Below are 27,781 nucleotides of genomic sequence, written 5' to 3'. Positions count from 1 at the left end.
TGACATGTTATGACTGTTTTATTTGTATTCATGTAAACAGAATAGATCTGAATTAGGAAAAGAACAGATTCAAAAGTGAATAACTTTCAACAGAGGCAGAGAAAAGGTCAGTATCTGTGAATGGCCAATAGCACTCTGTGGAAGCCCATTTTTAAAGGGTTAGTTCACACAAAAATGAAAATTCTGTCATTAATTACTCACCCCCATGTTGTTCCACAGCTGTAAGACCTTCATTCATCTTCAGAACACAAATTGAGATATTTCAGATAAAATTCTATGGCTCAGTGAGGCCTGCATTGACAGCAAGATAATTAACACTTTCAGATGCCCAGAAAGCTACTAAAGACATTTAAAATAGTTCATGCGACTACAGTGGTTCAACCTCAGTGTTATGAAGCAACGAGAATACTTTCTGTGTGCCAAAAAAACCCCCAAAATAACCACTTTATTCAACGATATCTAGTGATGGGCAATTTCAAAACACTGCTTCATGAAGCTTCGAAGCTTTACGAATCTTTTGTTTCGAATCAGTGGTTCGGAGCGTGTATCAAACTGCCAAAGTCACGCCCCCCAGTGGTGAACCATTGAAATTTCGAAACACTTATGACGTAACGAAGCCTCGTTTACTGAAATCACGTGACTTTGGCAGTTTGACAGGCTCCGAACCACTGATTCGAAACAAAAGATTCGTAAAGCTTCGAAGCTTCATGAAGCAGTGTTTTGAAATCACCCGTCACTAGATATTGTTAAATACAGTCATTATTTTGTTTTTTTGGTACACAAAAAGTATTCTCGTCGCTTCATAACACTGAGGTTGAACTACTGCAATCACATGAACTGTTTTAAATATGTCTTTAGTACCTTTATGGGCGTTTGAAAGTGTTAATTGTCTTGATGTCAATGCAGGCCTCACTGAGCCATCGGATTTTATCAAAAATATCTTAATTTGTGTTCCGAAGATGAACGAAGGTCTTATGGAACGACATGAGGGTGAGTAATTAATGACAGAATTTTCATTTTTGGATGAACTAACCCTTTAAATTATTGCTCAGGGGTCTGCCTCGACCCCCACTGGACATGATGGCATTATTTCTCTTCCAAATCAAGCATGTACCCTCTGTTTATACCCAGCAGCATCAAGGCCCCAATATACTTCTAGCAAAATGAAAGAACAAACTGATGTGACAATTTCAAAGAAAATCAGGCCGAAAACGAAGTTTGTTTGGATTTTGTTCTGAAGTTTGAAACAGCTTGCCAAAGTGAACTTTCCTGAAAAGTTTGCTCCGGCTGGTAAACGCCTTCAAACTACCATTGGTCCGTGGCGTTTACGGAATAGGTGGGTGTGGCTCTGTGGCTCCGCCTTCTTTGACATGGAAATCTTCTCTGCTCCATTTCTTCTGTTCAGTGACAGTCCATCAAGTACAAACATGAACACACTAAAGAGAGGCTTTATAGTAAAAACTGAAGTTGTAATTCTAATTGAAAGTAACACTTTTTCGTGTTTAATACTGTAAAGCTGCTTGCTTTAAAGCAATCTATTGTATAAAGTGCTATAAATGAACGTGAACTGACTTGACTGGAGTGCTGAATTGCAGAGCTCATGCAAACATGTCCACTTCGTTATGATCTGTCATTTTTGTTGTGTTTATTTTGTTATTGTGAGGAAAGCGCACAGCTTATTCATCTAACATCTTAATATGTTCATCTAAAAGCTGTTTCCATCAGCGTCAGGATGTTCGCTAACGGTATACCGCTACAAAATTCTTTTTCCCACTGAGTGAAGAATGAAAAAGAACTTTGCCGTGAGTATATCAGGGCCTTTAGCGCAAACACATTTGGTATCAGGCTGATTTCAGTCAGCCTCTTGGGTTCTTGGGAACTTTGACGATGAACTCCATGGGGTCTTTGGCCTTGTTACTGAAAGCCCTCCGAATGGCGTCCACCGCATGCTGATGTGTGACACCTTGGAGGGACTCTCCATCTACTGACACCAGCTCGAATCCAGCCTACACACACAAAAAAAGAGAGAGATTTCTAGAAAAGTTCAGATGTCGTACTTGATCTTTGATGCAGATGTCTGTTTTTCTGACACATCCCTGAGTATTCCTGGCAGAGTGCAGACAGAACGCTGTCTGAATGGCAGGAAAAAGCAGATGCTGCAGGCACAGGATGCCTCTCATTTCCTTTGTTCTCCTTCGTTAATACCTGTGAATGATCTCATCTGTTCTGCTTCAGACACTGTATATGTGTGTGTGTGTGTGTGTGTGTGTGTGTGTGTGTGTGTGTGTGTGTGTGTGTGTGTGTGTGTGTGTGTGTGTGTGTGTGTGTGTGTGTGTCAAAGCCCTGCCAGTGAATGACATCAGCTTATTATACTTCAGAAATGGATGCTTTTTTCTCTGATTGTAACCACTGGCAGACCAGAAGCACAGATGTTTGGGTCTTTCAGGTCAAAAACACACGACATACCCATTAGCTCTCTTCTAAACTCATTCTCTTATCTCTGACACCACCAACAGCATAAACAAAGTTACAAATTAGGGGGAACGGTCAACTCATAGTGAGCAGGACCAAATTATATACACCATTCTCTAGGTGTGCATAACCAAAAAGTTAAACACTCTCACAGATGCAGGAGTGTGTCTTTGGAATTATGTCTTTCCTGCCAGGAAAAAAGTACAAAGTGCAGCTGAGCTCACAAACGCACGTTTAGTTCAAAGTAGGCACATTTCCTCAGTCACGATCTCTTACCAGGATGCACCTGTTTACTGAACTCTCTACACCCATCCTTCGTGGGTCTGTTTTCATGCTCTCCATCAGTCAGAACAAACACTATTGTCATCTTATAGAGACATTATATTTCTCTGTGCATTCTAATAAAATTAAAACAGAAAACAGTTCCTGTTGAAATAAACAGTTCTTAAAGGGATAGTTCACGCAAAATAAATAAAGGAATAGTTCATCCAAAAATGTCAATTCTGTCATTTACTCACAATCATGTTGCTCTAAATCTGTATGACTTTCTTTCTTCTGTGAAACAAAGAAGACTGAAAGAAGATTGAATGTTGGTGACCACTGACTTCCAATGCATGGACAAAAATATCTTTTGTGATTCACAGAAGTCATACAGGTTTGGAATGACATGAAGGTGAGTAAATGATGACAGAATTTTCATTTTTATCCCTTTAAACATTGCATTTGGTCTTGCTTTGTTCATATGTAATGCCCAGATATATAACATGTTATAAAATATCACGTTTCACTCATTAAGGATGTAAAATGGGTTGATAACATCATTAACACTAACATTAAAGTTACTTACACAAGTATGCTTACAATATAGCACACAATTTTACACAATGATTATTCCAGTTATGGTGAGTGAATATAAAAGTAGAACAAAACTCCTTAAGAGGCATTATGAAGAGTATTTCAAAACATTATACTTAGTCTGTTTTCGTCCCTTTATGGCCGTTTAGGGGCCTAAGATTTGTTTAAGCTGACATTCCCCTTCAAATAGCACTTATATTAAGGAGACCGCAGGGACATCATCAGTCTTTTCTGTATGCCATCTGCCTTTTTGACTAAAAAACAAATTACCAAAGCATTCTATGGTTACAGAGGACAAGCAGGAGTCATTCATCAGTGGATAGCAGTGTAATTCACTGTGTGTGTGAGGAAGAGAGAGAGAGAAAGATGATGACTCAGGGATGAGAAGAAATATGTTTAGCACTCCTACAGCTGAATAGAAACATATTTTCAAATATTTTAAGATTTTGCCAAATCCGCAAATTTGGGTCGGACAGTGCTGGTCAAAAGAGATGCTTGACCAGTTTTCATTGTTTTTTGACAATGACAATAAAAATCAATCAATCAATCCAATCAATCAAAAGTAACTTGCAAATTTATGATTTATCTAATCATTTGCGTATAACGCATAAATCTGACAGTGAGGACAATGAAGAGGAATTGAAGCAGTATTCTTGTAATGCTATAGCTTTTGAAAATTGTAGCCAAAAATAATGAAACTGACTGTTGATCTTTCGATTCAGCCATTTTGAATTTTGATGCAAAATACTGTAACCGCCCAGAACCCTCTAGCCATGCTTTAGCAAATACTGGGAAAGTTGTCAAGCTACCTCATGGTGGCAAGTTATGCATTGGCAAAACATCCCAATTTTCTTCAGAAAATGTTGAAATGTAGTTAAATCTGTTATTAAACTGTCCTCTGTATTTATAAGCTGAAGAATGACCGTTAAGATGAAGACAACAGACTACAATCAAGATGAAAAAGTGCTGGACTAATTACACATGAGCTGAATGAGCAGACTCCGTGGAGCCCCAACACATACACAACACATGACCTCCGTCTGCCATGCGTGTCAACAACGTTTGATAAGAGGGACGTGACTGCAGACAATGTGTGATAGAAACCTGACCTCCATGCCACTGGAGCATACTTGCTGCTCAGATAATGCAGTTATCAACAGGAAAAGGAAGTATGTCAACAGGGCGCTCCACACTTTCCTCTGCAGGTCTGATAATCTGCAGAGCTCAGTGAAGATAGTCGCTCAGAAGAACCTCTCGCGGCTTCAGGGTGTGACAACAAGTGAATTGAGTGGAATGATAATTAGCCAGTCTTTGGTATGAATGGAAATACCCAATGGTCTTTCACACCAAGCCCAGGTGGAGGCCAGAGATGAGTGGATGTTCTTGGCAACTGAAGGGTTTTGAGCCTGACACCAGATCTCCTGAGTGTGGCAACACAAGCCTCTCAGAGCAGGCCAGGGAAGTGCTGTCACCTGATAGGCTGTAAGCGACAAGGATACGTCTTCTCTTGACAAATACACATACATAGACACACATGGGATTCCAGGGTTTTAACCTTGCATGCGAGGTCACAGAAGTGCCACTGGTATTGTGCCCTCTCCTGCTTTGACCTTTATCCCTCATTCTGCCTCACTTAGTACAGATGCAATGCAACCTGGATGTGTTTAGTAGGGATGTGCCAGAAGGCTAATTCTGAATTCGGAAAGGCACAGAAAATGAATAACGCATTTAGCCCTTAAAGGGACATGGTTAGGCTTGCTGCTGTAGTCGGTTATATTACAGTACATTACAGTACACAGATGTGTCACGTGAAGATAGTAAGGAGAGATGACTGAGGTGCGCAACAGATCCTGAGCGTCAATGACAAATATCTTGGGCCTCGTTTATAAAATGTTGCGCAGAAACCGTCCTAAATTTGATCTTACGATCATTTCTCAGATGTGCGTACGTGTGATTCATTGAATGAACGTACACACAGAAAACGAGCGTACGCCTCTCTTTCAGGTGTGAAATTTATAAATCGCAAATGATCTTGAACTTGTGCACAGCTAAATGGTTTCAGTTCTCCGCGTTGTAAACGACACCTAATTAATGTCATTTATATATAAAAGATCACCAGTCATCGTCCAAATCCTTTAATTTAGAATGGCGAGCTGCAAGAATAGCTCAGATTTCCAAAAACCTGCAGTAATCTGACAAGGAAAAGTGCATACGTCTGCTCAGACCCTGACGTGGCACTAAGCACTTTTCCACTTCAAAGACCGTTTTTATAAATATGAGCGTTGGTGTGGATTTAAGCGTACGCACACTCAGATCAAATCACTTTATAAATGAGGCCCCTGATCTTCTAAAATGTGTGGTCAGTAACGCCGCTCTATATACACAAAGTACGTGATTGCAAAATGGAAAGCGAAAGTAAAATGCGAGTGCGCATTCAAAATTGATTTCAATATCCCGCATATTGATAGCGGCTTCCTGATGCCCACATATTATTTACAATATAATAACCCAACTATATAATTGCGAGAGAATGCAAAAGCAGTGAAATATTTTTTTTCACCATGTCCCTTTAAGGGCTCCGTAGAATGCATCATTTCCTTTGCGAACATAGTATTCGGCTTCAGGCACATCCCTATTGTTTAGACATATGAAAAGACAACCAGCTTCATGCTTAATCAACCAGCTTCATCAAAAAAAAAAAAAAAATAATGTGTTGATCTACCAGCTAGACCAGCACCAAACTAGAAGTACCAGAACAAACCAGCCTGGACCAAGCTGGTCTCTTCAGCAGAGACGTAAAGCATGTGAAAGCTAACTTAAAAAGAAAAGTATCTGACTCAAATATTACATTTTCTGACCTGGCTGATGTAATTCATCAAAGATGAATGATTTGCGCCACTTAAGCATATAAAAATGCCTCTGCGCTCTGCTAACGTAACCAAAACAGAAATCTTCAACAGAAGGAATTACGAGGCAAACCGTTGATCATTACCAGACCCTCCTAATAATGATTGGGAGTCAAACACACTATTCATCAAATAATAATGCTACCGGCAATATCCTTATACATTATTCGCAGCAATGGCATAGAAAGATATTCAGTTTAGTTTGAGACACTTAGTTGCAAGTAAACAAAATACTGACCAATATGGGAAATTTCATATTTATACAGTACTTTGTGATTTTTACAGACTTTTTTACAGTGAGCGCACCACCACTTGGGAATATGTTATTCTTTATCTAATTTCAGATTTAACAGCAAACTATGGTTGGTCACTTTACATGTTGGCATCATGGTCTCTTCATATCTACAGCAAGTGGCCATTATAAGCTGCAGTATGGACCAGACTTTCAACTAATTGTCAAAAGTCTGGCTCTGAGAGATAAATAATGATTAAATGTATACTACATGTATGAATAAAGCATATACTAAATGACTAACAACAAAATAATCAGAGGGAGAAAACACAAAATCATTGTTATCATTCTCTTATCACTCGAAATGGACAAGGAGAGACATTCTCACTAACACCCGAACCTGCACAGAAATGTCACTGATACAGTGCTGAGGTAAAATATCAAACGAATCCACACAGAATCAAGCAGACGGTATCATAAGGGTCTGTGCTATATCAAGTTTTGGACGTGTGTCATTAAGCGAAGCACACAATACATGACTGAAGATTGTCATCCTTTGCACACTAAGCATCTGTGTTGTAGACGAGACCCGCTCATTCAAGTCCAAGTCAAGACCAATGATAAGAAGAGGGTCGAGTTCAAATCAAAACATAGTCCATGTGCTCCAGAGTCTGAATCCAAGACCGTATTTTCATGGTCATGGTCCTGTAATGGATTTGGAAACGTGAACTTGCCCCTCTTCTGGTCTTGGCTTTAAGTCAGACTCAACCCTCTTCTTGTCTCAGTCTCAAATAAGCTGTCGACTACAACACTGCTTGGCCTACTGCAGCTGAGTCTATATGAGGAGGATCAGTTACCTTCAGAACATCACTGGTAGAGGCCGCTCCTCCTGGAAAGATCTTCTCTATCTTCACCATTGGCTGCACCTTTGACTCAATGCCACCTGAGATGCTTATTCCTGCACAAAGAAAAGTAGAAATCACCTAGTCATACAAATGGTAACCACTGACTTCTGATGCATGTAAAAACTGAGCTTTTGATTGTTCCCTAAAAGTAACAGATTCTGATTCCAGTTCTAAAACAGATACTAAACAGACGTCCACCAGCTGCATCCATTATAGACTTTCTTAAAAAGGGAGCACACTCTATTACTTTTGGGTTACTGTTTACATTGGGCAATTCACTGCCATCTTCTGGCGAGGAGAGAAGAGGAACTAAGGGAGAATCTCTTCTTTAATACTAATTCATCAGTGATTATAAAGTCTTATTTATTTTCACTTGTCAGTGTACACTAAGGCATTGTGTGTGCATAATGAATCACATATTTTGCAAACTACTGTATTAATAGGCTTTAGTCATACTATTACTCAGAATTAGAGATCAGAACAAACCCCTAACCCTAAGTATTAAACTTATACACAACTCATCCAGCACTGTTTATGTTACTGACATAAATGACATCTCAAATTGGCCTTCTGGGAAGGGATTACTTTTCTAAGTTATCAAACTTATAATTTTTGCCTGATGAATGATAAAAATGTCATGACTCAAATGGAGGAACTTAAAACCATGTCTATAGATCAGAATATAACACAGACTTGAGTCTGGGAACTTGGACCGGTAAGAAACCACCTAGCAACCACCCAGAACACCATATAATCCACATAGCAACAAGATAAAAAAAAATTATAACTACCTGGCAACCACCAAAACACCCTAGCACTGTGGCGAGAACATTTGCATAGGCAAACTGCAATAAAATTTTCTTACAAAAAAAAAATACATATAAATCTAGTTATTTTAGTCAGACAGATGTCTGTCATTTGAGAAACATTTCCCTATATAGCGAGGACACAGTGACTCCGAGAAACTCACCCAGGGACTGTTTGGTCTTAGAGATGGTAACCGTAGTTAGTTCATACTCCTGCTCTGGTGGGCTTTCTTGGCTTTCTGAGTGTCCATTCACTGGTTCTTTCCAGTCCTGATCTGAGCTGGGCGTAAACACCTGTGTCAATGGTGTCCTGCTCCGGTGACGTGCACTCATTACGGTATATTTGACCTCTTTACCATTCTGAGATTTGTCCGTTTTCATTCTATGTCCATTTCTATAAGGGGATCTCCCTCGCTCTGGGACAGAATCGCCCCTGCTGGATAAAGAGTCATGGTGTGATGTCTGGGGGAAACCGTTGTCTCTTCTCTGGGGGGAGCGTCCGTGGCGTTCTGTGCTGTGAGAGGACTCTGAGTGCGGCCATGCAGACCGAGCAGGACTCAAGGAGCGATTACGGAGCGAGTCTGTGATGTAGGTGTCCACCGGTACATCCAAGAGAGGTGTGAAGGCCCGAGGAGGAGGAAGTCGTCCAGTCGGTAATCCTGACAAACGCAATCGTTCCATATCTTCAATAAGCTGCCGTTCTCTCTCCAGATCCTGCACCGGCTGAAGGTGGAATCCACCCCTATAATCTATGAGAAAATACAAGAGGATATTAAAACCAGTTCTTGGTTGTTTGGACATTAATTTAAATAATATATCTATTTTTTTTATATCTTTTTGAATCCTAAAAATTTATTTATTTCATACTTTTCATCTATTTTGTGATATAACAATTACATTTATACATTTATACATTTTTTATACATTTATACATTTATACATATACTGGCTAAAATGTCCAAATATGTTTGGGGGCTAACAGATACCAAGGTACATGGTACTGCCATCTGATATCATCATTGTATCATAGTACCACCAGAGTAGGGTTGGTTATCATTTTAATTTTAGCTAATCCGATTCTGCATATTTATTCCGATTCTTATCAATTCCAAGTTTCGATTCCAATAAGGCAAAAAAATTCAAATATTTAGATAGCAAACATATTTATTCTGTCTTGTTGTAGCTGAATACTGGCTCCTGCGTCAGCATCACACGGATGCATCGTGCTGCTCATGTGAACAGTGTCAGCCAATACTGTGCCGCCGTTTGGACATAAACAAGGAAGCGCTGCACTGTGCTTACTACATCAACAGCATAGGAGACTGACAGGAAAGAGAAGAGATTGTTGAATAAAGTTGTTATTTTTGTTTTGTTTTTGCGCACACAAAAAACATTCTCGTCGCTTCATAACATTAAGGTTGAACCATTGTAGTCATGTTGACTATCTATTTTAACAATGTCTTTAATATATTTCTGGACCTTGGATTTCATCAAAAATAGCTTAATTTGTGTTCCGAAGATGAATGAAGGTCTTACGGTTTTGAGACAACATGAGGGTGAGTACTTAATGACAGAAATTTCATTTTTGGGTGAACTAACCCTTTAATGACAGACTGCGACAGTTTTATTAGGCTGCTGTCACTTTAAGACTGAATGCATGGATCCAATATACTGATACACATACATTTTTTTCCTCAACTGTTCACATTCACTTAAGACAAAACCGACTGTGTTTACGAGGATATTTTGACATAATTTTGTGTATATGTGCCCATTCAAGCTCAAGAAGATGTGAAAGACAACTCAATTTAGTATTCAGTACATGAGAGGATGCTTTCTATGCATGCTTAAGATGTGTGCGCAGCGCTGAAAACAGCGTGCTAGTGCCGAATTGTGTTCTCTTTTGCGTCTTCTTTTGCTTGAATGGTTAAAATCACATTAAAATGCAAACGCAGGAATCGTTAAATGGAATCAAAATGCACCTGTCTTATCGAATCCCTGGTTATTGCAAATTTGGAACCGGTTCTAAAATGGAACCATTCTCGATACACAAGCCTACATCACAGACACAGTCAAATTTATAGATATATACATACAACTGAGAATTCAAAATCAAAGAATTCATCGCATTCACACACACGTTCCTCCTCCCACAAACATATGTACAACTGGTTCAACAGCATTCAAATTCATTTACATCTCCATAAATCAGTGCAGATGTTACAAAACCCCACACACACACTTTCCCTTTCATCCAGAAATGTGAGCGACAATCACACATTCATATCCATTGAGTAATCAGCGGTGTGGCGTTTCAGGGGCCTCTAGCACAGTGAGTTTTGAATTACTCCTCTGTGGACGTACAAAGGGGCTGCATTAAGCCTCAGACCTGTGTGGGTGGACGCTTGAAGGTTAAACAATGCAAGGAGCCTTTCTTGCATTTCAGAAATGACTTCCATTCAAAAGTCAGAGGCACATGCAGCCCGACACTGTGCACAATCATAGCCGGTACTGTGCGCTCTTAGGTTAGAGGTCAGGAGGTCATGCAGTGTCAGCAGCAGCAAAAAGAAACAGGCAGGCTATTTGACAATAAGAGACAGATTATCTTCTTTTGGCATTGATGCATGTTGATGACACAAATGATGCATTTGTGTCCCAAATGGCAGCTTACAATGATCAAAACTTCACAGACTCATTATCAAGAAGTGATGGTAGCCTAGGGTACAGTAACAAGGGCTGACAGGGATTGTGTGTGGATTAAATATCAGCAACAGGAAATTTGTAGTGTGTGCATGTGTTTAAGCATATGGTCAGACATTCATTTCAGGATATGAAATGGCTGGTACAGAGGAGAGTTTGTGTCTCCTGGTTATATAATTTCCTATTGGGATCAATCTAAGGACATGACTCAGCACTGAAAACAGTGAAAACAAAAGAGAGAAGAAAGAATGGGAAATTCTAGTTCAGACAAGCAGGGATGTTACCTGGGATGGGCGTTATTAGATGGCGACGGGGTGTTCCACCATGACGAGGAGAACGCAGGACAGGAGACCTCACTGAAAAAGCATTAACAGTTCACCTTCACCACACTAGATTCAGATTAAATATATAAATGTGAAATGTGTCGGCTAAAAATTTAAAAAGCCAAAGTTTCAAGTTTACCAGAGCGGCTTTTCAGTATGTCATATGCTTCAAGCTCAAAGGGTAAAACCATACTGTCAAAACGGCCCAGATCTGTGGGAGGGATGATCATTCTACATAAGACAAAGTTAGATGTTAGATGCAAACATTGCACACAAATTAAGTGACTGCATGAATGGTGTAAACACATGCAGGAGTTATATGAGTAAAGTAGGCTGGCATTGTAACACTCCTCACCTGATCTCCCTCAGCAGCAGAAGCTTCTCAGGCTTGTCCAAGATGGCCAGCAGGGGGCGCACCAGATCCTCAACCACACGCTCAACCAGAAACTAAAGAACAGGTAGAGGAGATGCCCTAGTTACATTGTGAACTTTTGGAGTCAGCGATTTAGTCCAGATAATGTGTACTAATCACAAGCACTGGGTTTAAACAGTTTAAATCTCACAAAATTTGTCTAAAGCATAAAGCATTCTTGCAATTTAAGGCTCACAGGCTGTCAATAAAGTATACACAGCAGTTTTGAACCTCAACCAATGTCTGCATTATAAGAATATCTCCTGAATTGATCTCGGTGTTGTGTCAAAGTTTGAATGTGTTAATTGTAGAGCTTGGATGATTTGGACCACTTGATCTCAATCCTAAATGCCAAGGCAAATTCATATTTAATAAGCATGACTGGCAGCCAGAAATATTTGGAGTATAAAGTATCTGTATAAAGTCATAAATTAGACATTTTCCCCCTCAGCAGACTTTTAGCTGACTCACCCTTTTACAGTGTCTCATGACAGCGGCCACTTCATCCTCATTGAGCAGCTTGCGAGCCATGTCCTCCAACATAGCCATGGTCTCCGGGCTGGGGACGGCGCTGTGCTCCCTCATACCAGCACGAGTCTCTCTGGGAGAACTCAACAGGTTAATTATGGGTCGACCTCGCTCTTTACCTGAGGACACAAGTGCTAGAGTCAGTCTACAAGCTCTGACTGCAATTAAAGGTCTTGTTTGCATAAATAAGACCTAACATAACAGTAGTTAAAATTGCAAATATGTCTACTATATTGTAGTGTTACAACTAGGGCTTGACATTAACCTTTTTGCTCACCAGCCATTGTGGCTAGTGGTTTTCCAAAGCCATTTTCACTGGCCACAATTTTGACATCGATTCCATGGGGAAAAACTGCCATATAGATATTTTTAATATCTCATAATTTGGCAGCAGGAATATTAGGCTGCTGTCACTTTAAGACATGACACACCAATCCATTATCCTGTTACACATGTGTTTTCTTTCTCAACTGTTTACATTCACTTACAGTCAAATATAACTGACTGTGTTTACGTGAATACTCGCCAAGACTGACATTTTGACATTATTTTGTGTGTATTTGACTGTTTAAACGCAATAAACAGCGAAAAAGAACTCAATTTAATACTGAGAGGCGGCTTTATGTGTGCACACTTTAGATGTGAGAACAAAATCCCATGTGCAATCCCATACGTGCAATCCCATGCCGAAATTCAAGTCCTGTAACACCAACAATATTCATCTGGAACAAATAAAGAATGATATTTCAGTATCGATTTGTATGAAAAAAAACGATATTTTTGACAACACTACATTGCATTTAGTTTATTATTTCAGATGCCTTTTTAAAAGACTACAATTTAAAAAAATGTATATTATATATAAAATTTAACCCACCAAAGTGGCTAGTAGGAATGACTGCGTTACACGCAACTGCTGAAATCCACCTGCATTTGGCGGGTTGGCGAGTGTTAATGTCAAGCCCTGGTTACAACATTACAAAAAGACCACTATGCTTTGTTAATATGCGCTTTGAATTGGCAAATCTGACTGGCTGACAAGCTGCGATTAGCTTGGAGTTTTCAATGCGTTTCTAAGTCTGTCTCAGTGTGTTGCTGCAGTAGGCACTGTATAGAAGACAGCAATCATTAGCTGAGCAAAACCACAGGGGTCGGAATCAAGGCCACTCCAAGGGAATTACTGCAGATCCATGTACAGTAAAGCAGCTCTCTGATTTAGCCTCTTTAAAAACTCATTATACTGCTTTCTGGCTTTTCAAATGCAAATATCCGTCTCTGCCTTTGGTCTCAGCTATTCCTCAGCTATGGACTCACCCGGTTCGTTATCTAAATGTTTTGGGGATTTGGATCTTCCTCTGTGTCCATCCCCTGTCCCGGTGTCCTTCCTGTCTCTAGAAGACGACCTTTCCCTCCTGCGTCCACTTTTAAAGAGCAAGCTGACAAAGGTTTTGGAGCGCTGCAGGGTGCTTCCCTCCTTGTCTACCTTGTCCTTCTGATGTTTGCTTTTCTTCTGCTTGTCCTCTGATTAACATTCAAACAGAAACAAGAAAAAAAAATGACCTCCAGGCAAAGGAGTTAAATTAGCAATTTTAACTATATTGAATAGATAAATATTACAAGGAAAGCGCCAAAGTGATAAAATACATGTATTATAAGTAGCAAAGGTTGCAAGTTCAGTCCTGAGCAATGGTGGCCCATGCAGAAACCTGACAGTTAATGAGATCACAATCTTGCTTCATTGCTACTGTGCCCTCGAACAGGGCATTTAACCCCAGGTCACTCCAGGGCAAGAGCACTAGAAATGTTTTAGTTGAAAAACACCTGCTGAATACTCACAAAGACTGTCAAGGATATACTGGTGTCATTTTTCATAAAACATTTTTCATTGAAATATTGATTAATTTTTCTTTAGAAAAATATATATATTGCATAAAGAATTGTATATTTTAAGGCCATTTCTTATTGCTACCATGTGACTTTTTTTTCTGGTTACACTTTATATTAATAATCTACTTTAGACATTTTACCAACTAGAAGTAACTTTGCAACTACATGTCAACTTACTCTTCAACTCTCATTAAAGTATCAGTACACAGCAAAATCACCAGTTAAATCAACTCTGCTCGGAGTACATATGGTCCCTCTCTAAATAGTGTTAAAGTAACACTGAAGCAGAGTTAGTTAATGAGATAATTAAGCGATTAATTAAGTGATGATTGAGCGTTAGTGATGAACACCTGCTCTTAACAAGCAGAATCAATGAAGAAAAGAGAAACACAAGAACTACAGCTGACTTCAGCCACAGTCTTAGATGAAATCACCTGAAGATAAAAGACATTATATCCCTCAAGAACTCAGCAGAGGAGAATTATCTTTTCTTCAGTGATTCTGCTTGTTAACAGCAGGTGTTTATCATTAATGCTCATTCATCACTTAATTAATTGCTTAATTATCTCATTAACTTTAACTCTGCTTTAGTGTTACTTTAACACTATTTAGAGAGGGACCATACGTACTCCGAGCAGAGTTTATTTAACTCTGGTGATTTTGCTGTGTAGGCTGTTAGGTTAGGATTAGTAGAATAAGTTAACATGTAGTTGAAAAGTTACTTATAGTCAGTAGAATGTCTGTTGAAGGACCATCAAAATAAACTGTTAGCAGATATTAAGCAGACAGTCCACTAATACTTCAACAACTGGGAGTTGACATGTAGTAGCAAAGTTATTTATAGTTATTAGAATGTCTAAAGTGGACTGGCGAAATAAAGTTTATTTTTATTTGTTACATTTTTAATCTGGATGCATTAATGTCACTGGGGGAAATGTACAGAGCCCAAAACATCACATATGGGGGAAAAACAAGATACAAGAATTTGTTCAGTTGGCCGGAAGTGATGGTTCATAATTTAAAAAGTTTAAAATATTAGTATTTTTCTCACAGACTTATTGTTTCACTTTGAAAGACATCAACTGGGGTTGTATGGATTACCATCATATTCACTTTGTGTGGTTTTTGAAGAGTCAACTTTGGAGGTCCCGTACACTTGCATTATATGGACTCAAAGATGGATTATTCATCTGAAGAAAGGAAGTCTGGGATGGTATAAGGGTGAGTAAATGATTAGAGAATTTTCATTTTTGGATAGAGTTTCCCTTTAATAAGTCGTGGGAACAAATTCTTAAACTGTGGCCACGTTTTTTTTTTTTTCACGTGTTACCGGGTTAAACCAGGTTCCGTACAAATGTGCATAAAATCACGCAAAAAAAGTTAATGCTGCTAAAATAGGCTTTAGTTCTTATTTTTCTATTTTTGATTTGGGGTAAAATACGACCTGGACGTATCCCAAGAAGAGCCTGTTATGCTAAGTTGTGATTGAATGTATTTGTTTAAAGGCCACAAACCCTCCAGTCATTTATCTCAGTGTGAGGTATTAAGCCTGGCAAATAAAACAGGATGATATACACTTTGCTGTGTGGATTTTGAGCGTACATTTCTCATGGCATCAGATTCTCCAGTCTGAACCGTTAATCTTTCACAGGGAGATCCCATGCAGTAATGCTGATGCATTATGCATTCCACCAAGTTCATTTAAATGCAGATACAATGGCAGCACACTGCTATATATTTGACAAACAGACGCAGGAGCGTGGCTCTAAAGGTCAATTGCTGGTTTTCAACAATGCATTTTCTATTCTGAGCAGAGCTTCCACAGCATGGTGTGTGTATCAAATAACCCAAGATCCTCATCACCGATCTGGTTGTGACCTTGGTCCCGGGCTCTACAACTGAAATATGAGTTACATCAGTAATACAGAGAGAGGACGGCCTTGTGTAGCTCATCTCATTTTGATTCACAGCCTTCTGACTCATTTTTTATCTCTTCACAGCAGCCTTACTGTACCTGACACAGTGATGTGACTCTGGGATCGGCGGATGGGTTTCCGAGGCTTGCTGAGAGCCATCAGGACTGCCGTTTTAGGTGATTCCAGAGTCTCTTTATCCCCAGCAGAGAAGGTCCTTGTCCGAGAGTGGCTGGTCGCGCTCCGGATCGCAGTATCTTTCAACAGGACAGTTTCACCAACTGTTCGGCTGGTTTCTGTGGTTATGACCCTACTGGATCTTGATGTGGTGTCAAGCTCCTGTGGGTCAGTCTGGATGGCGGTCTCTATCCGTTCAGAGCTGGGCCGGCGTGAGCGGTCCTCGGTGGAGATACAGACATCCACCATCTCTGAGCCGAATGCAGGAGGGAACATGACCTGCGAGAGGCCGCTGAGAGAGCTGACCGGCGTTCCGGAAGAGAGAGAGGAAGTGGAGGAGTAGGAGTCTGAACCCTGGGATGAAGAGGGCTGACCTCCATTAGCCACTGAGAGGGAAAAGAGAGACTTTCATGTAATGTTTTTAGAGACTGGAGGTCTGTGGTCCACTTCATTACACTTGAGAACTTAGATATACAGTACAGCGCCACTCATGCCAGTCATTATTTTCTTTAGGTCAAGGTTAATCTCGCCCCATACAGAAAACAACTGGTAACATATATGTGAACTGTACTTATTCAAGCCAAAAGTATTATTTAATCACTGAATCCACCTAAATACATTGATTTATACAAAAAAAACAAAACAAAAAAAAAAACGTATGTGTTAAATCAGGTAGAAATAGTTATTTAAGGTAACAACTGCAACCACTTTTTACAGTGAAAGGCACCAAATGAGCCAGGACTGCCACTGGTACCCCCTAAAATAAAATAAAATAAAATAAAATAAAATAAAATAATAAAATAAAATAAAATAAAATAAAATAAAATAAAATAAAATAAAATAAAATAAAATAAAATAAAATAAAAATTAAATACAATATCAAATAATAAAATAAAATAAAATAAAATAAAATAAAAAATTAAATTAAAATAAAGCAACAGACATGTAGTCTAAAAGCCTCATAAATATTAAAGAAAGCCCTGATGCACTTTTGCATCTGAATGAATATATTAATGTCACTAGTGTTAAATATGGAGCAGAATTGCATGAGCTTCTGTCCTGCAACCCAAATACCCCTGAATCACCCTGATGCTACAAACATGCACAATCCCAGACGATTTATCTAAATGTGAACATTATGGTCTAATCCGTAGCTATTTTCATACACCAGCATCCATATTAAATGGAAAACGGAGAATCAGAGGGCAATGAAAAATCTGGCTTGACATGTGGTCGGTTGGTTTTCAGCTTTAATCTGGAGATGGACCATCCCAGTGCACACCATCAATTTAATTATGAAAAATGGGTTTCTAACGCAAGTGCAAATGAGTAGGTCACACAGAACACGCAACCTATGCTTTAATATATTTACAATAATTAACAAATTAGATATTAAATAGTGAGGTTTGCAGGTAATGTTTACATACATTTATTAAGCCAACTGTACTCCGCCACCATCTCCTTGTAAGCAGGATATCGACCAGCCTCCTAGGACAGGATATTACACAAGACATAATCTCAGTCAGAAAAGGATATACAGCCTTAATTACATTGTATACAAGTTCAAATGTCCTGTGTTGGATATAATTCATTGCAAAGTCTAAACAGCCTAAAATGACTAAAAAACAGCTTTATCCACTAGACAAGTCAGGAGGATATGACCTAATTTTTGATGCCCGAGGTGTATGCTGACCTCACTATGGGCTCTCATGAGGTCACAGTAAGTTTGTTCCTCTATAAACATAAACAAACTTGAACACCATTAAGATGATGGTAGGTGGCAGCTTCTTCTGCCTTGTAGGAAAATAAGTCACTGTGAGGACAGATATCATACAGGAGCTGGATTCAAACAGACTGCAGCAGAGTTCCCTTTCTCCTTTTGTGTTGATGCTTGTCTGACATTTTCTCACATTGTCACTTCATTTATCACCAGCAGAGCTCACACTTACCACCACGAAGTGGCATCAATAGCTAACAAAGCAGGCATTTAGCAGCCCTATATACTTATAGCACCGCTGCAGGTTTGATAGAGCCTTGCCATGGGGGCAATGAGAAAAGGCCATAAAATTAGGCTTTCTGCTGATTATAACTTGATCCCTAAGGCCTGGTGAATAATGCACACCTGCTGGCTGTTTTTCACAGGTGGAACATGAGCTCTGCCTGAGTAAAGCGAGCAACCAGGAATGTGACGGCTAAATGCCAGCTGTCTGCTTTGCTATGCTTTCTCACTCTCAGACGCAATAAGAGGCTGTGTTGTTTAACATGCTGTGGTGGCAATTATTATGCCACAGCACTTTGGAAATCATTCGTCTTGATAAACTAAGGTGTTTTATAAGTTTTCCACAGACAGAACATCAGAAGATGCTGAATCACTGAAATATGACATTACTTTATTTCTCCTTTTTATTCTGAAATATTTTGTAATATCTATCTAACTGCCAGAACTTTTGAAAAGTTGTACACACAGATATATATTGATTCTCACCTTGATGGTCAGCATCACGTGAGTGTGACTTTTTAGCACTTCTACTGCATTGCTGTGTGTGATGTCCTCAAAACTCACTCCATTGGCTGCCAGAATCTGATCCCCCATTTTAATTCCATTTTGCTCTGCCAGGCCACCAGGGTCCAGCCTTATCACAAAATCAAACAAATCATCACATGAATAAAGTAATAAAAAAAAATTAGCCATAACATCTAGGCAACATCTAGTTTTTAGACATGGAAATGTATCCCCCAAATGTCTGGTCATTATGTCTTACTTTGAGACATATATGCCCAGGCCAAACTCTTTGCCACCACGGATGTTGAAGCCCAGGCAGTAGTCATCTGAGGTTGTGTAAAGGTGCACTATTCTGCGCAGGGCTCCGTCTGAACTGGCCTCTGAAGGTGTGCGACCACTTTCTTCCACTACCATCCTTCGGTGAATCAGATCTACCCTGCATACAGTACATGCATTCATATATGTTTAATAAGTTACACAATAATATCAGTCATACTACAAAATAACAACCAATCAAATAAGGTTTGGGGTCAGTAAGATTTTCATTTTTCATTCTTTCTTTTTTTTGAAAGAAAATAATTATTTTATTTACCAAGGATGCATTAAATTGATCAAAAGTGACAGTAAAGCCATTTACAATGTTACAAAAGATTTCTATTTCAAATAAATGTTGTTCTTGAACTTTCTATTCATTAAAATAACCCTGAAAATCATGTTTTCTCACAAAAAATATTAATCAGCACAACTGTTTTCAACATTGATAATAATAGCAAATGTTTCTTGAGCACCACATCAGCTTATTAGAATGATTTCTGCAGGACCATGTGATGCCAGGGCCTTAACCACCATAGACACTGAGGGGAACAAGTCCCCCCCTATAATTAGAAATGGCCAAATTGTCTCCCCAATACTTGAAATTCTAGCACCGCTCTACTGCACTCCATTATGCAGCACTCTGTATGTTGTTAGGATGACATAAATGTTTAAGTTACATTTTAGTCTGGTCTGCTTCAGCGGTCTAACAGCGCTTGTCAATGTCAAAATGATTGAGATGGCCAATCAAATCAAAGTAGTCGGGTTTACTGTTCACAGAAGCAGAGAGTGAATTCCAGCACAAAGCGTCGGTTTAATGTTGAAAGAGAGTGAGGTAAGATGTAAATAGCAAAATATTTAATACATGTCAGCTGTTTCGCAATAGAAATGTTAAACGACAGTAACATCCAGTGATGCAAACTACTCAACTTTTTTCTCAAATATGGCCGTTTTGAATTGAAAATATGCATTTATGTGATTGATGTAATTTCTAACTGAGTGTGATGAGACAAGAAACGTTTTACATTTTCGACATATTAAGCATACAATTAAAAGTAGGCTATACATATGTGCAAATTTTAATGCCAATTAATGCAAATATTATTTGCAAATATTTCCTTCACTGTTCTATATCTTTATGCTTTATAAAAAATTGCAAACGTTGAGGAAATCATCATACAGATGGTTTACTTATAGTTGTCTTTGCATATTAAGTTAAGATAGAAGAAAATATTTTAATATAAAAAATTACAAACATCACCATTAATATGTTATCCACAAGCATACACATAAACATTCAGGTGGACACACATATACTTCTGTAATAAACTTGCTCGCTCTACTATCAGTTAATGAAATGGCTGAGAAGACCACTGAGGTAACTCTACCACCGCTGTATGCTGAAACAGAACCTCAAGGAAAAGATAACAAGCAAAGGCCAAGAGTCACAGGGTTTCCACCCCGTTAGTCAAGGCAGGGGGGCGGCAGCCCATCCCTACACTTTCCTTATGTTCTCAGTTCAGTTATTCTAATTAAACCCCATCATTCAGCACATCTGCAACAAATAAATGCCTAAAGTACCAGTATTTCGAACAGGCCACCAAAAGAAATCTAAATGTTCTCTTCTATAATGAGCTGTCAAAGGGTATTTGAAAACCTCAAGCATTCTCTTTCTCGCTTGAACAGATACAAACACACACAAGGATGCCAAAATACCTGCTTTGTTGAGTGTCCTCTTACGCACAGTGTTAAATGAGTTAAAATAAAGGCTTAAATGAGCATAAAGAGTTGTGAGGACATGTCATGTGTTTCAGATCTTAAAGTGACAGCAGCCTAATAAACCTGTGTCATTAATGTTAATCAAAGAATAAAAGACAAAGAGAAAATCATTCACTGCTCTTTTTTGAATAACTTTTGTAGCTTTAATAAAGATGAATATATATTTAATGTATAATTTATGCAGTGAATACTGTGAAGTGTTTGATAACTTTATTCAATTTCTGTATATTTCCTACCTGTTAGATCAAATATTTAAAATATACTGTCTTTATGTTGTTTCTACATTAATTTGGAGATTAAATGTGAAATAATTTCAGTACAAAAATATATTAAAAAATTTTAACTTTAGGATGTGATTAAACGTGATTAATTACAGAAAAATGTATAATTAATTAGTTAATTTTTTTTAATCGATTGACAGCACTAACACACACTAATACATCTTTATATATTTGTTATAACAAATTTTAGCAGAAAAAGCAGAGGAAATATCTTGGCCAATATGGGGCCATATTTGAATAAATAAGATGCCTTGAGAACCACTGGTGCAGAAGAAACATTACTAATGATGTTCAGTCTGATAGAATGTGTTTAGCCTGATATAAAAACATACAAAATAGCAAATCAAGTTCAAACAATGACATAAAAATTTTAAACCACTTACCATGTAGTCTTCTCTTTTGAATAGCGGATACCAGGCACCTTCCCCACACGTCTTACCACCATGCGCAGACGATTGTTTCCCGTCAGGACTTTTACAGCACTGCTCATGGTGATGCTCTCCAGACTTATGCCATTCACCTCGACCAGCTTATCCCCAACACACAAGCCTGCCAACTCTGAAGTGTGGAATGAGGAAACAAAATATGGGATATATAACTCATTAATAGCTTATACAAATATACTTTGATGTAAGATGTAATAAGAATTTTGGATGGAAATCTCAGTCTTGTGTCCTCATGCATTATTCTGCTGTCAGGGGTACCTGCAGTGCTGTCATCCTCCACCTTGCTGACAAAGATTCCAAGGCCGTGTTCAGAGCCTCCCCGCACACTGAAGCCCAGCCTGCCATCCTCACTTTTGTCTACAGTAATTGTGTGAATGTCTTCACAGTCATCCCCGCCTACAGTGCATGAAATCAACACACAAATAGAAAGAAGAGCTGAAAACAAATTCTTAATTCAAAGTTATTTCATGGATTCATGGATTCCATGCATGGTAATGGATATGACAATGTTAATGTATTTGGTCTTGGCGGAGTAGATCAGCTATGCTGCTGCTGAATTGCTGCTGTTGTAGATTATTGCTGCTGCTGCAGAGCAAGTACAGGAATTTTCTACTGCCAATACATACGCTGATACACCGCTGTGCGTATGTAAGACATGCTGCTGCTGCACAAATAGCATATACATAATTACCCATGGCAGATCTATACAGGTGGAGCTGGGGAAGGTTGAGGGTTTTAGGGGAAATCTAAAAGCGCCCTGAAAACTGTTATAGTGAATGTTAACCAGCTATTTAAATGTTGTGAGCAGCAAGCTCATTGGCTGCAGATGCGACATGAACCAATCAGCGTTATGGACCCATCAGCATGTGCCATCTAGAGTTTCATGACAGAACTAGGCATATAATGGACTGTTATTGTTGCTATGTATGAATTTCTTTACAAAAGTAAAAAAAAATAAAAATAATTTTTTTATTATATTTTTTAATGTTTTTAAATGGAAGGAAAGGCAGCCAACAATTGTATAGCATTTGGCAATCCCTTCAATCTTGTTTAAAAAGCACCCGTTTGTGTTATTCCAAAGTTGGATGACACTGTATTATTACTGTCCTAGGACATTACAATTTATAGATACAGACATTACATATAGTTTAATTAAATTATATATATATTTGCAGATAACCAATATGGCACTAGTATATTCTTAATGCTTAAACGGATTAAATAAACCTGATCTCATGAAATAGTTGGTGATTTCGTATGAATCTGTATGATATGATTCGTACGAAAATGTATGATTTTTAGATAAAAACTACGCCTTCATGTCGACCCCTAAACCTAACTCTAAGTGAAGAGTAAGCAGATCAAACGAAAAACATTCAAATGACATCATACCAAATAGGGTTGTCAAAAGTACCGACTTTGGTACCAAGTCGGTACTGAAATTTTAAAAATGTGACGATACCAGCATTTCCCCCTTTGATTGGCCATTGTGTTCATGCGCTCAACAGATACGTCTGTGATTGGCTACAATGATTCACAATTACAATTCACAGAGCGCTTACACAGATACACATGTGAGCGTCTGAAAGCAGGCGTCTATCAGCGGATCCCCAATATATCCGCTGATAGACGCCTGCTTTCAAACGCTCCCGTGTGTATCTGTGTAAGCGCTCAGTGAAGAGCATCAAACATGTCTATTTACAACATGTTTTTGAAGCGTTGATCATTGTAACCAATCACAGACATATCTGTTGAGCATGTGAACACAATGGCCAATCAGAGGTGTTTAAGAATGCGTTCAACAGCACTCAAAATGCTAGGGGGAAATGCTGGTATCGTCACATTTTTTTTAAATTTCAGTACCGACTTGGTACTGAAGTCGGTACTTTTGACATCACAATACCAAATAATACGAATTTGCCACCAATTCGCCAAAACGTAAAAAATAGATTGAATTGCCATGAGAGTGTGTTGGTTACTTGCATCTATATCATGTGAAGGTGCAAATTTTTGTTGGAAACTCACCATCGACAGGTGAGTTGATGATGATGACCCTGCCCATAGGGGAGGAAGATCTCACTCCTCTCTGGCGCTGCTGCTTCTTGTGCAGGTAGCGTGGGAGGGTAGAGGTGCCCGAGGGCCCTGGCTGGGCACTGGGATGAGCCCCATTCGTCATGTCTTTGCGTGCCGCGTCAGACGAATGAGCCATGGCAAAGTGCCGACCTCCCTTCTGACCCTCATCCAGGGCCTGAGCACTTAAAGGGAAGACGGGTGGAGTGGGAAAACTAGAGGTCCGGTGGGTCAGTACCAGTCACGAGGATTACAGTCCAGATTAGTTCCACAAAAGGAAACTCTGCTGCAATGGTGCAGGAAGAAACTGCGATGGATCCAGCATTGTTCACTTCAGATTACAAGCCATATAGTGATGCGTCTTCATAGAGTGAATTGATCCAAAGGAATCCAACATAGTTATAATCATTTCATAAAACAGCTGATAAACAAATTCTATTATCCAAGCAGTGGCAAAGCAAAGTGTATCCTTATGTGCATTGTTCGGAAGAGAGGAGGATGTATAACAGAGGCTCAGATCTTTTTGTTGAGTTGTAAGTCTGCCGGTTAGACTGGGGCATTGGGCTGGAGTCCCTCCTCACTGCCAGTGGAGCTTTGCTTGGCAGGAGTCAGTCATCTGGTCCTCCCAGGCCTCAGTGTCTCACCTTTACCTGCCAGTGATCCAAGACGACAGAGAAAGATCTGTGAGAACCCAGCCGCGCAATGAGTAATTTCCCATGGGAGGTAAAGTGATATCAGCAATTATTGCATTCTGGAAAGCTAAGGGTTGCACTGTTTCCACAGCAAGAGATACTGAGCTGATGTGGAACACTAATATGTTAGGACCTGTTTTTTTAGTCTAAGAATGCATAAAGGGTGTTGCCTCAGCAATGTAATTTACATATTTTTGGTAATTGGTTAAAAAATATATATTCTTGATGGATTAATCATTACATTTGGCTTGTAGTTATTTATTTTTTTACTTCATATTTTGTTTTATAAAACAAAATAAAAGGCATTTCTATATGACTGAAAGTGTTTACATCACATAGGCTTCTTTCATACATCATTCCAGCCAATTTTTTTTTATTGTGCCAATGTGTGCTGAACAGTGAAAGAAAAGCAGCCAACAAGTGCCCAGCATATATGAGTACAACCCGATTTCCAGAAATGTTGGGACGTTTTTTTGAATAAAATGAAAACTAAATGACTTTCAAATCACATGAGCCAATATTTTATTCACAATAGAACATAGATAACATAACAAATGTTTAAATGGAGAAATTTCACAATTTTATGCACAAAATGAGCTCATTTCAAATTTGATGCCTGCTACAGGTCTTAAAACAGTTGGGACGGGGGCATGTTTACCATGGTGTAGCATCTCCTCTTCTTCTCAAAACAGTGTGAAGATGTTTGGGCATTGAGGTTATGAGTTTCTGGAGTTTTAGTGTTGAAAATTGGTCCCATTATTGCCTGATATAGGTTTCCAGCTGCTGAAGAGATTGTGGTCGTCTTTGACGTATTTTTCTCTATAGGTGAAAGATCTGAACTGCAGGCAGGCTAATTCAGCACCCGGACTCTTCTACGACGAAGCCATGCTGTTGTAATAGCTGCAGTATGTAGTTTTGCATTGTCTTGCTAAAATATACAAGGCCTTCCCTGAAATAGATGTCGTCTGGAGGGGAGCATATGTTGCTCTAAAACCTTTATATACCTTTCAGCATTCATAGTGCCTTCCAAAACATGCAAGCTGCCCATACTGTATGCACTTATGCACCCCCATACCATCAGAGATGCTGGCTTTTGAACTGAACACTTATAACACGCTGGAAGGTCTCCCTCCTCTTTAGCCCGGAGAACATGGCGTCCGTGATTTCCAACAAGAATGTCAAATTTGGAATCGTCTGACCATAGAACACTTTTCCACTTTGAAACAGTCCATTTTAAATGAGCTTTGGCCCACAGGACACGACGGCGCTTCTGGACCATGTTCATATATGGCTTCCTTTTTGCATGATAGAGCTTTAGTTGGCATCTACAGATGGCGCGGCGGATAGTGTTTACCGACAGTGGTTTCTGGAAGTATTCCTGGGCCCATTTAGTAATGTCATTGACACAATCATGCCGATGAGTGATGCAGTGTCATCTGTGGGCCCAAAGACCACGGCATCCAATAAAGGTCTTCGGCCTTGTCCCTTACGCACAGAGAATTTCTCCAGTTTCTCTGAATCTTTTGATGATGTTATGCACTGTAGATGATGAGATTTGCAAAGCCTTTGCAATTTGACGTTGAGGAACATTGTTTGTAAAGTATTCCACAATCTTTTTATGCACTCTTTCACAGATTTAAGAGATTTACTTTTGAGAGACTCTGCCTCTCTAAGACATCCCTTTTATAGCTAATCATGTTACAGACCTGAAATCAATTAACTTAATTAGTTGCTAGATGTTCTCCCAGCTGAATTAAAATTTCTTGCTTTTTCAGCCATTTGTTGCCCCCGTGCCAACTTTTTTGAGACCTGTAGCAGGCATCAAAGTCATTTAGTGGATAAAAGTGTAAAAATTTCTCCGTTTAAACATTTGTTATGTTATCTATGTTCTATTGTGAATAAAATATTGGCTCATGTGATTTGAAAGTCTTTTAGTTTTCATTTTATTCAAATTTAAAAAATGTCCCAACATTTCCAGAATTCGGGTTGTACTTTAATAAGCATCCCAGGTTAGGTAACACCTCATAAAGTTGATTGAAAGAATGTCCAGAGTGTGAAAAAAAAATCCTATTAACAAGATATTGTTTACGTTTAAGAATATCTTTCAGGATTATAAATCAATATTAAATTCATTTTTACTTTATTTGTATATGGAAAGTAAACAAATGAAAATAATACTTAAATTAGGATGAATTCAGGTTGACTGGGACACTTTTCCCCAGTCTTCTCAATGGCAAAAAGTGTCCCAATCAAGCTGAATTCACCCCTAATCCATCACCCTTAAAGTAACAATAAAAACAGGATTGATTCATTTTCCTTAAAGACACCCACTTAATCCAGAACACGTTATCTTGATCCTCTAAGCGTTCATGTAGGTTTTTTGGGTCAGGCATAATATATGTTTAAGATAAGAAACTGATGTTGTCATTTTGATATTCTTAGCAGGAAGTTGGCGCTGTCGACTGACTGTCATCATCAGCACCTCGGACAGCGCACAAGCAACAGGTTTTGAAACGCTTCAGTGAACAATATAAGACAGCATTCACAGAGATAAAGTGTTGACTTGCTCTTCGAGAGTAAATAGCCTAGCATAAATGATTCTGGGTGAGAAGATCTCACAACTATACAAAGATCATCCTATGAAATCCTCAAGCAAAAGATGCAGTCAACAGGTTAGCATGGAATTATTTGCATTACTAGTAAGATTCATTCTGAATAAAAACTAATTTACTTTATTTACTTATTTCACTTAGTCAGATGTTAATATGATGCCTAAATGCAATAAAAACAAAGTCTGATGAAGTTAAACGCCGTTACCTGTCTCCATGTTGTGCCGCATGACCTCACCTGAGACAAAGACAATATTAGCCCTGCTTTAAGCCCGCCTCTCAGGGCAGGTGATTGGATTATGGAGCAGCTCAGAAGGACACTGCACTAACTCATTTGGACCAGTGGTTCAATCGTCACAATCACAATCGTCTCTCATAGCATAAGAGTATTATATGAACAGTGGTCTTGTGGAACAAGATCCAATTAAGTCTCACATTGGTCTGCAGTTTAGCGCCTGTTCCCGTCAGTCATAAAATGAAGCACATTTTAACAAGTTGTATACTTCTCTTCTTTTTTGAGATTACATTATCTATTATGGTTAAATGGTTGCAATTGTGAGTGTTTGATCTACTTCCAGGGAATTGTCTTTTGATCAAACTGTGAAAGTGGATTTGTCTTAAGGATAAACTGTAAAACTGTAATTGATCCCCTTCATAGCATCAAGGAGATTGGAGCATCTTTCATGACACTATACTGCCATATAGTGGTCATTTAACAACATTGCTTTAATTCTTTGCTCTGAATTTGGATTGTAAGAGGTATGAACTCCTACAGAAATTATTGCAGAGTAAACTGAATTTGGCAAAAAACAAAACAAAAACAAAAACACTTAATTCGTCATGGAAATCGAGAATTGCTTCACTTTATTGTAGGCTACCTAATGTCGGTAGAGTGAAGCAATTCTGATAAATAGCCTAGGCTATTCATCGTATATGTAAAGTCAAGATTTCTGTTTTATCCATATTTTCACCA

At 38.8% G+C, this 27,781-nt stretch overlaps 1 protein-coding gene across 1 annotated transcript; it reads right to left on the bottom strand.

Moving 5' to 3' along the window:
• Window positions 1–898: 898 nt before the first annotated feature.
• On the bottom strand, window positions 899–27,147 carry pdzd7a (PDZ domain containing 7a). The gene is made up of 16 exons (XM_051917180.1): window positions 27,017–27,147; window positions 23,463–24,157; window positions 21,696–21,833; window positions 21,375–21,549; window positions 18,879–19,055; window positions 18,602–18,749; window positions 17,544–17,604; window positions 16,041–16,502; window positions 13,454–13,660; window positions 12,083–12,258; window positions 11,555–11,646; window positions 11,339–11,430; window positions 11,161–11,232; window positions 8,341–8,925; window positions 7,323–7,423; window positions 899–2,006 (listed from the first exon to the last, which is right to left on the bottom strand). The coding sequence occupies exons 2-16, from the start codon at window positions 23,644–23,646 to the stop codon at window positions 1,857–1,859; spliced, it is 2,820 nt and encodes a 939-aa protein (XP_051773140.1). The 5' UTR covers window positions 23,647–24,157; window positions 27,017–27,147; the 3' UTR covers window positions 899–1,856.
• Window positions 27,148–27,781: the final 634 nt, after the last annotated feature.

This window comes from Ctenopharyngodon idella, chromosome 13 (assembly GCF_019924925.1).
Source record: "Ctenopharyngodon idella isolate HZGC_01 chromosome 13, HZGC01, whole genome shotgun sequence".
NCBI lineage: Eukaryota > Metazoa > Chordata > Actinopteri > Cypriniformes > Xenocyprididae > Ctenopharyngodon > Ctenopharyngodon idella.
The sequence above is the reverse complement of the archived record's forward strand: the minus strand, read 5'-3'. Positions and strand labels throughout refer to the sequence as shown.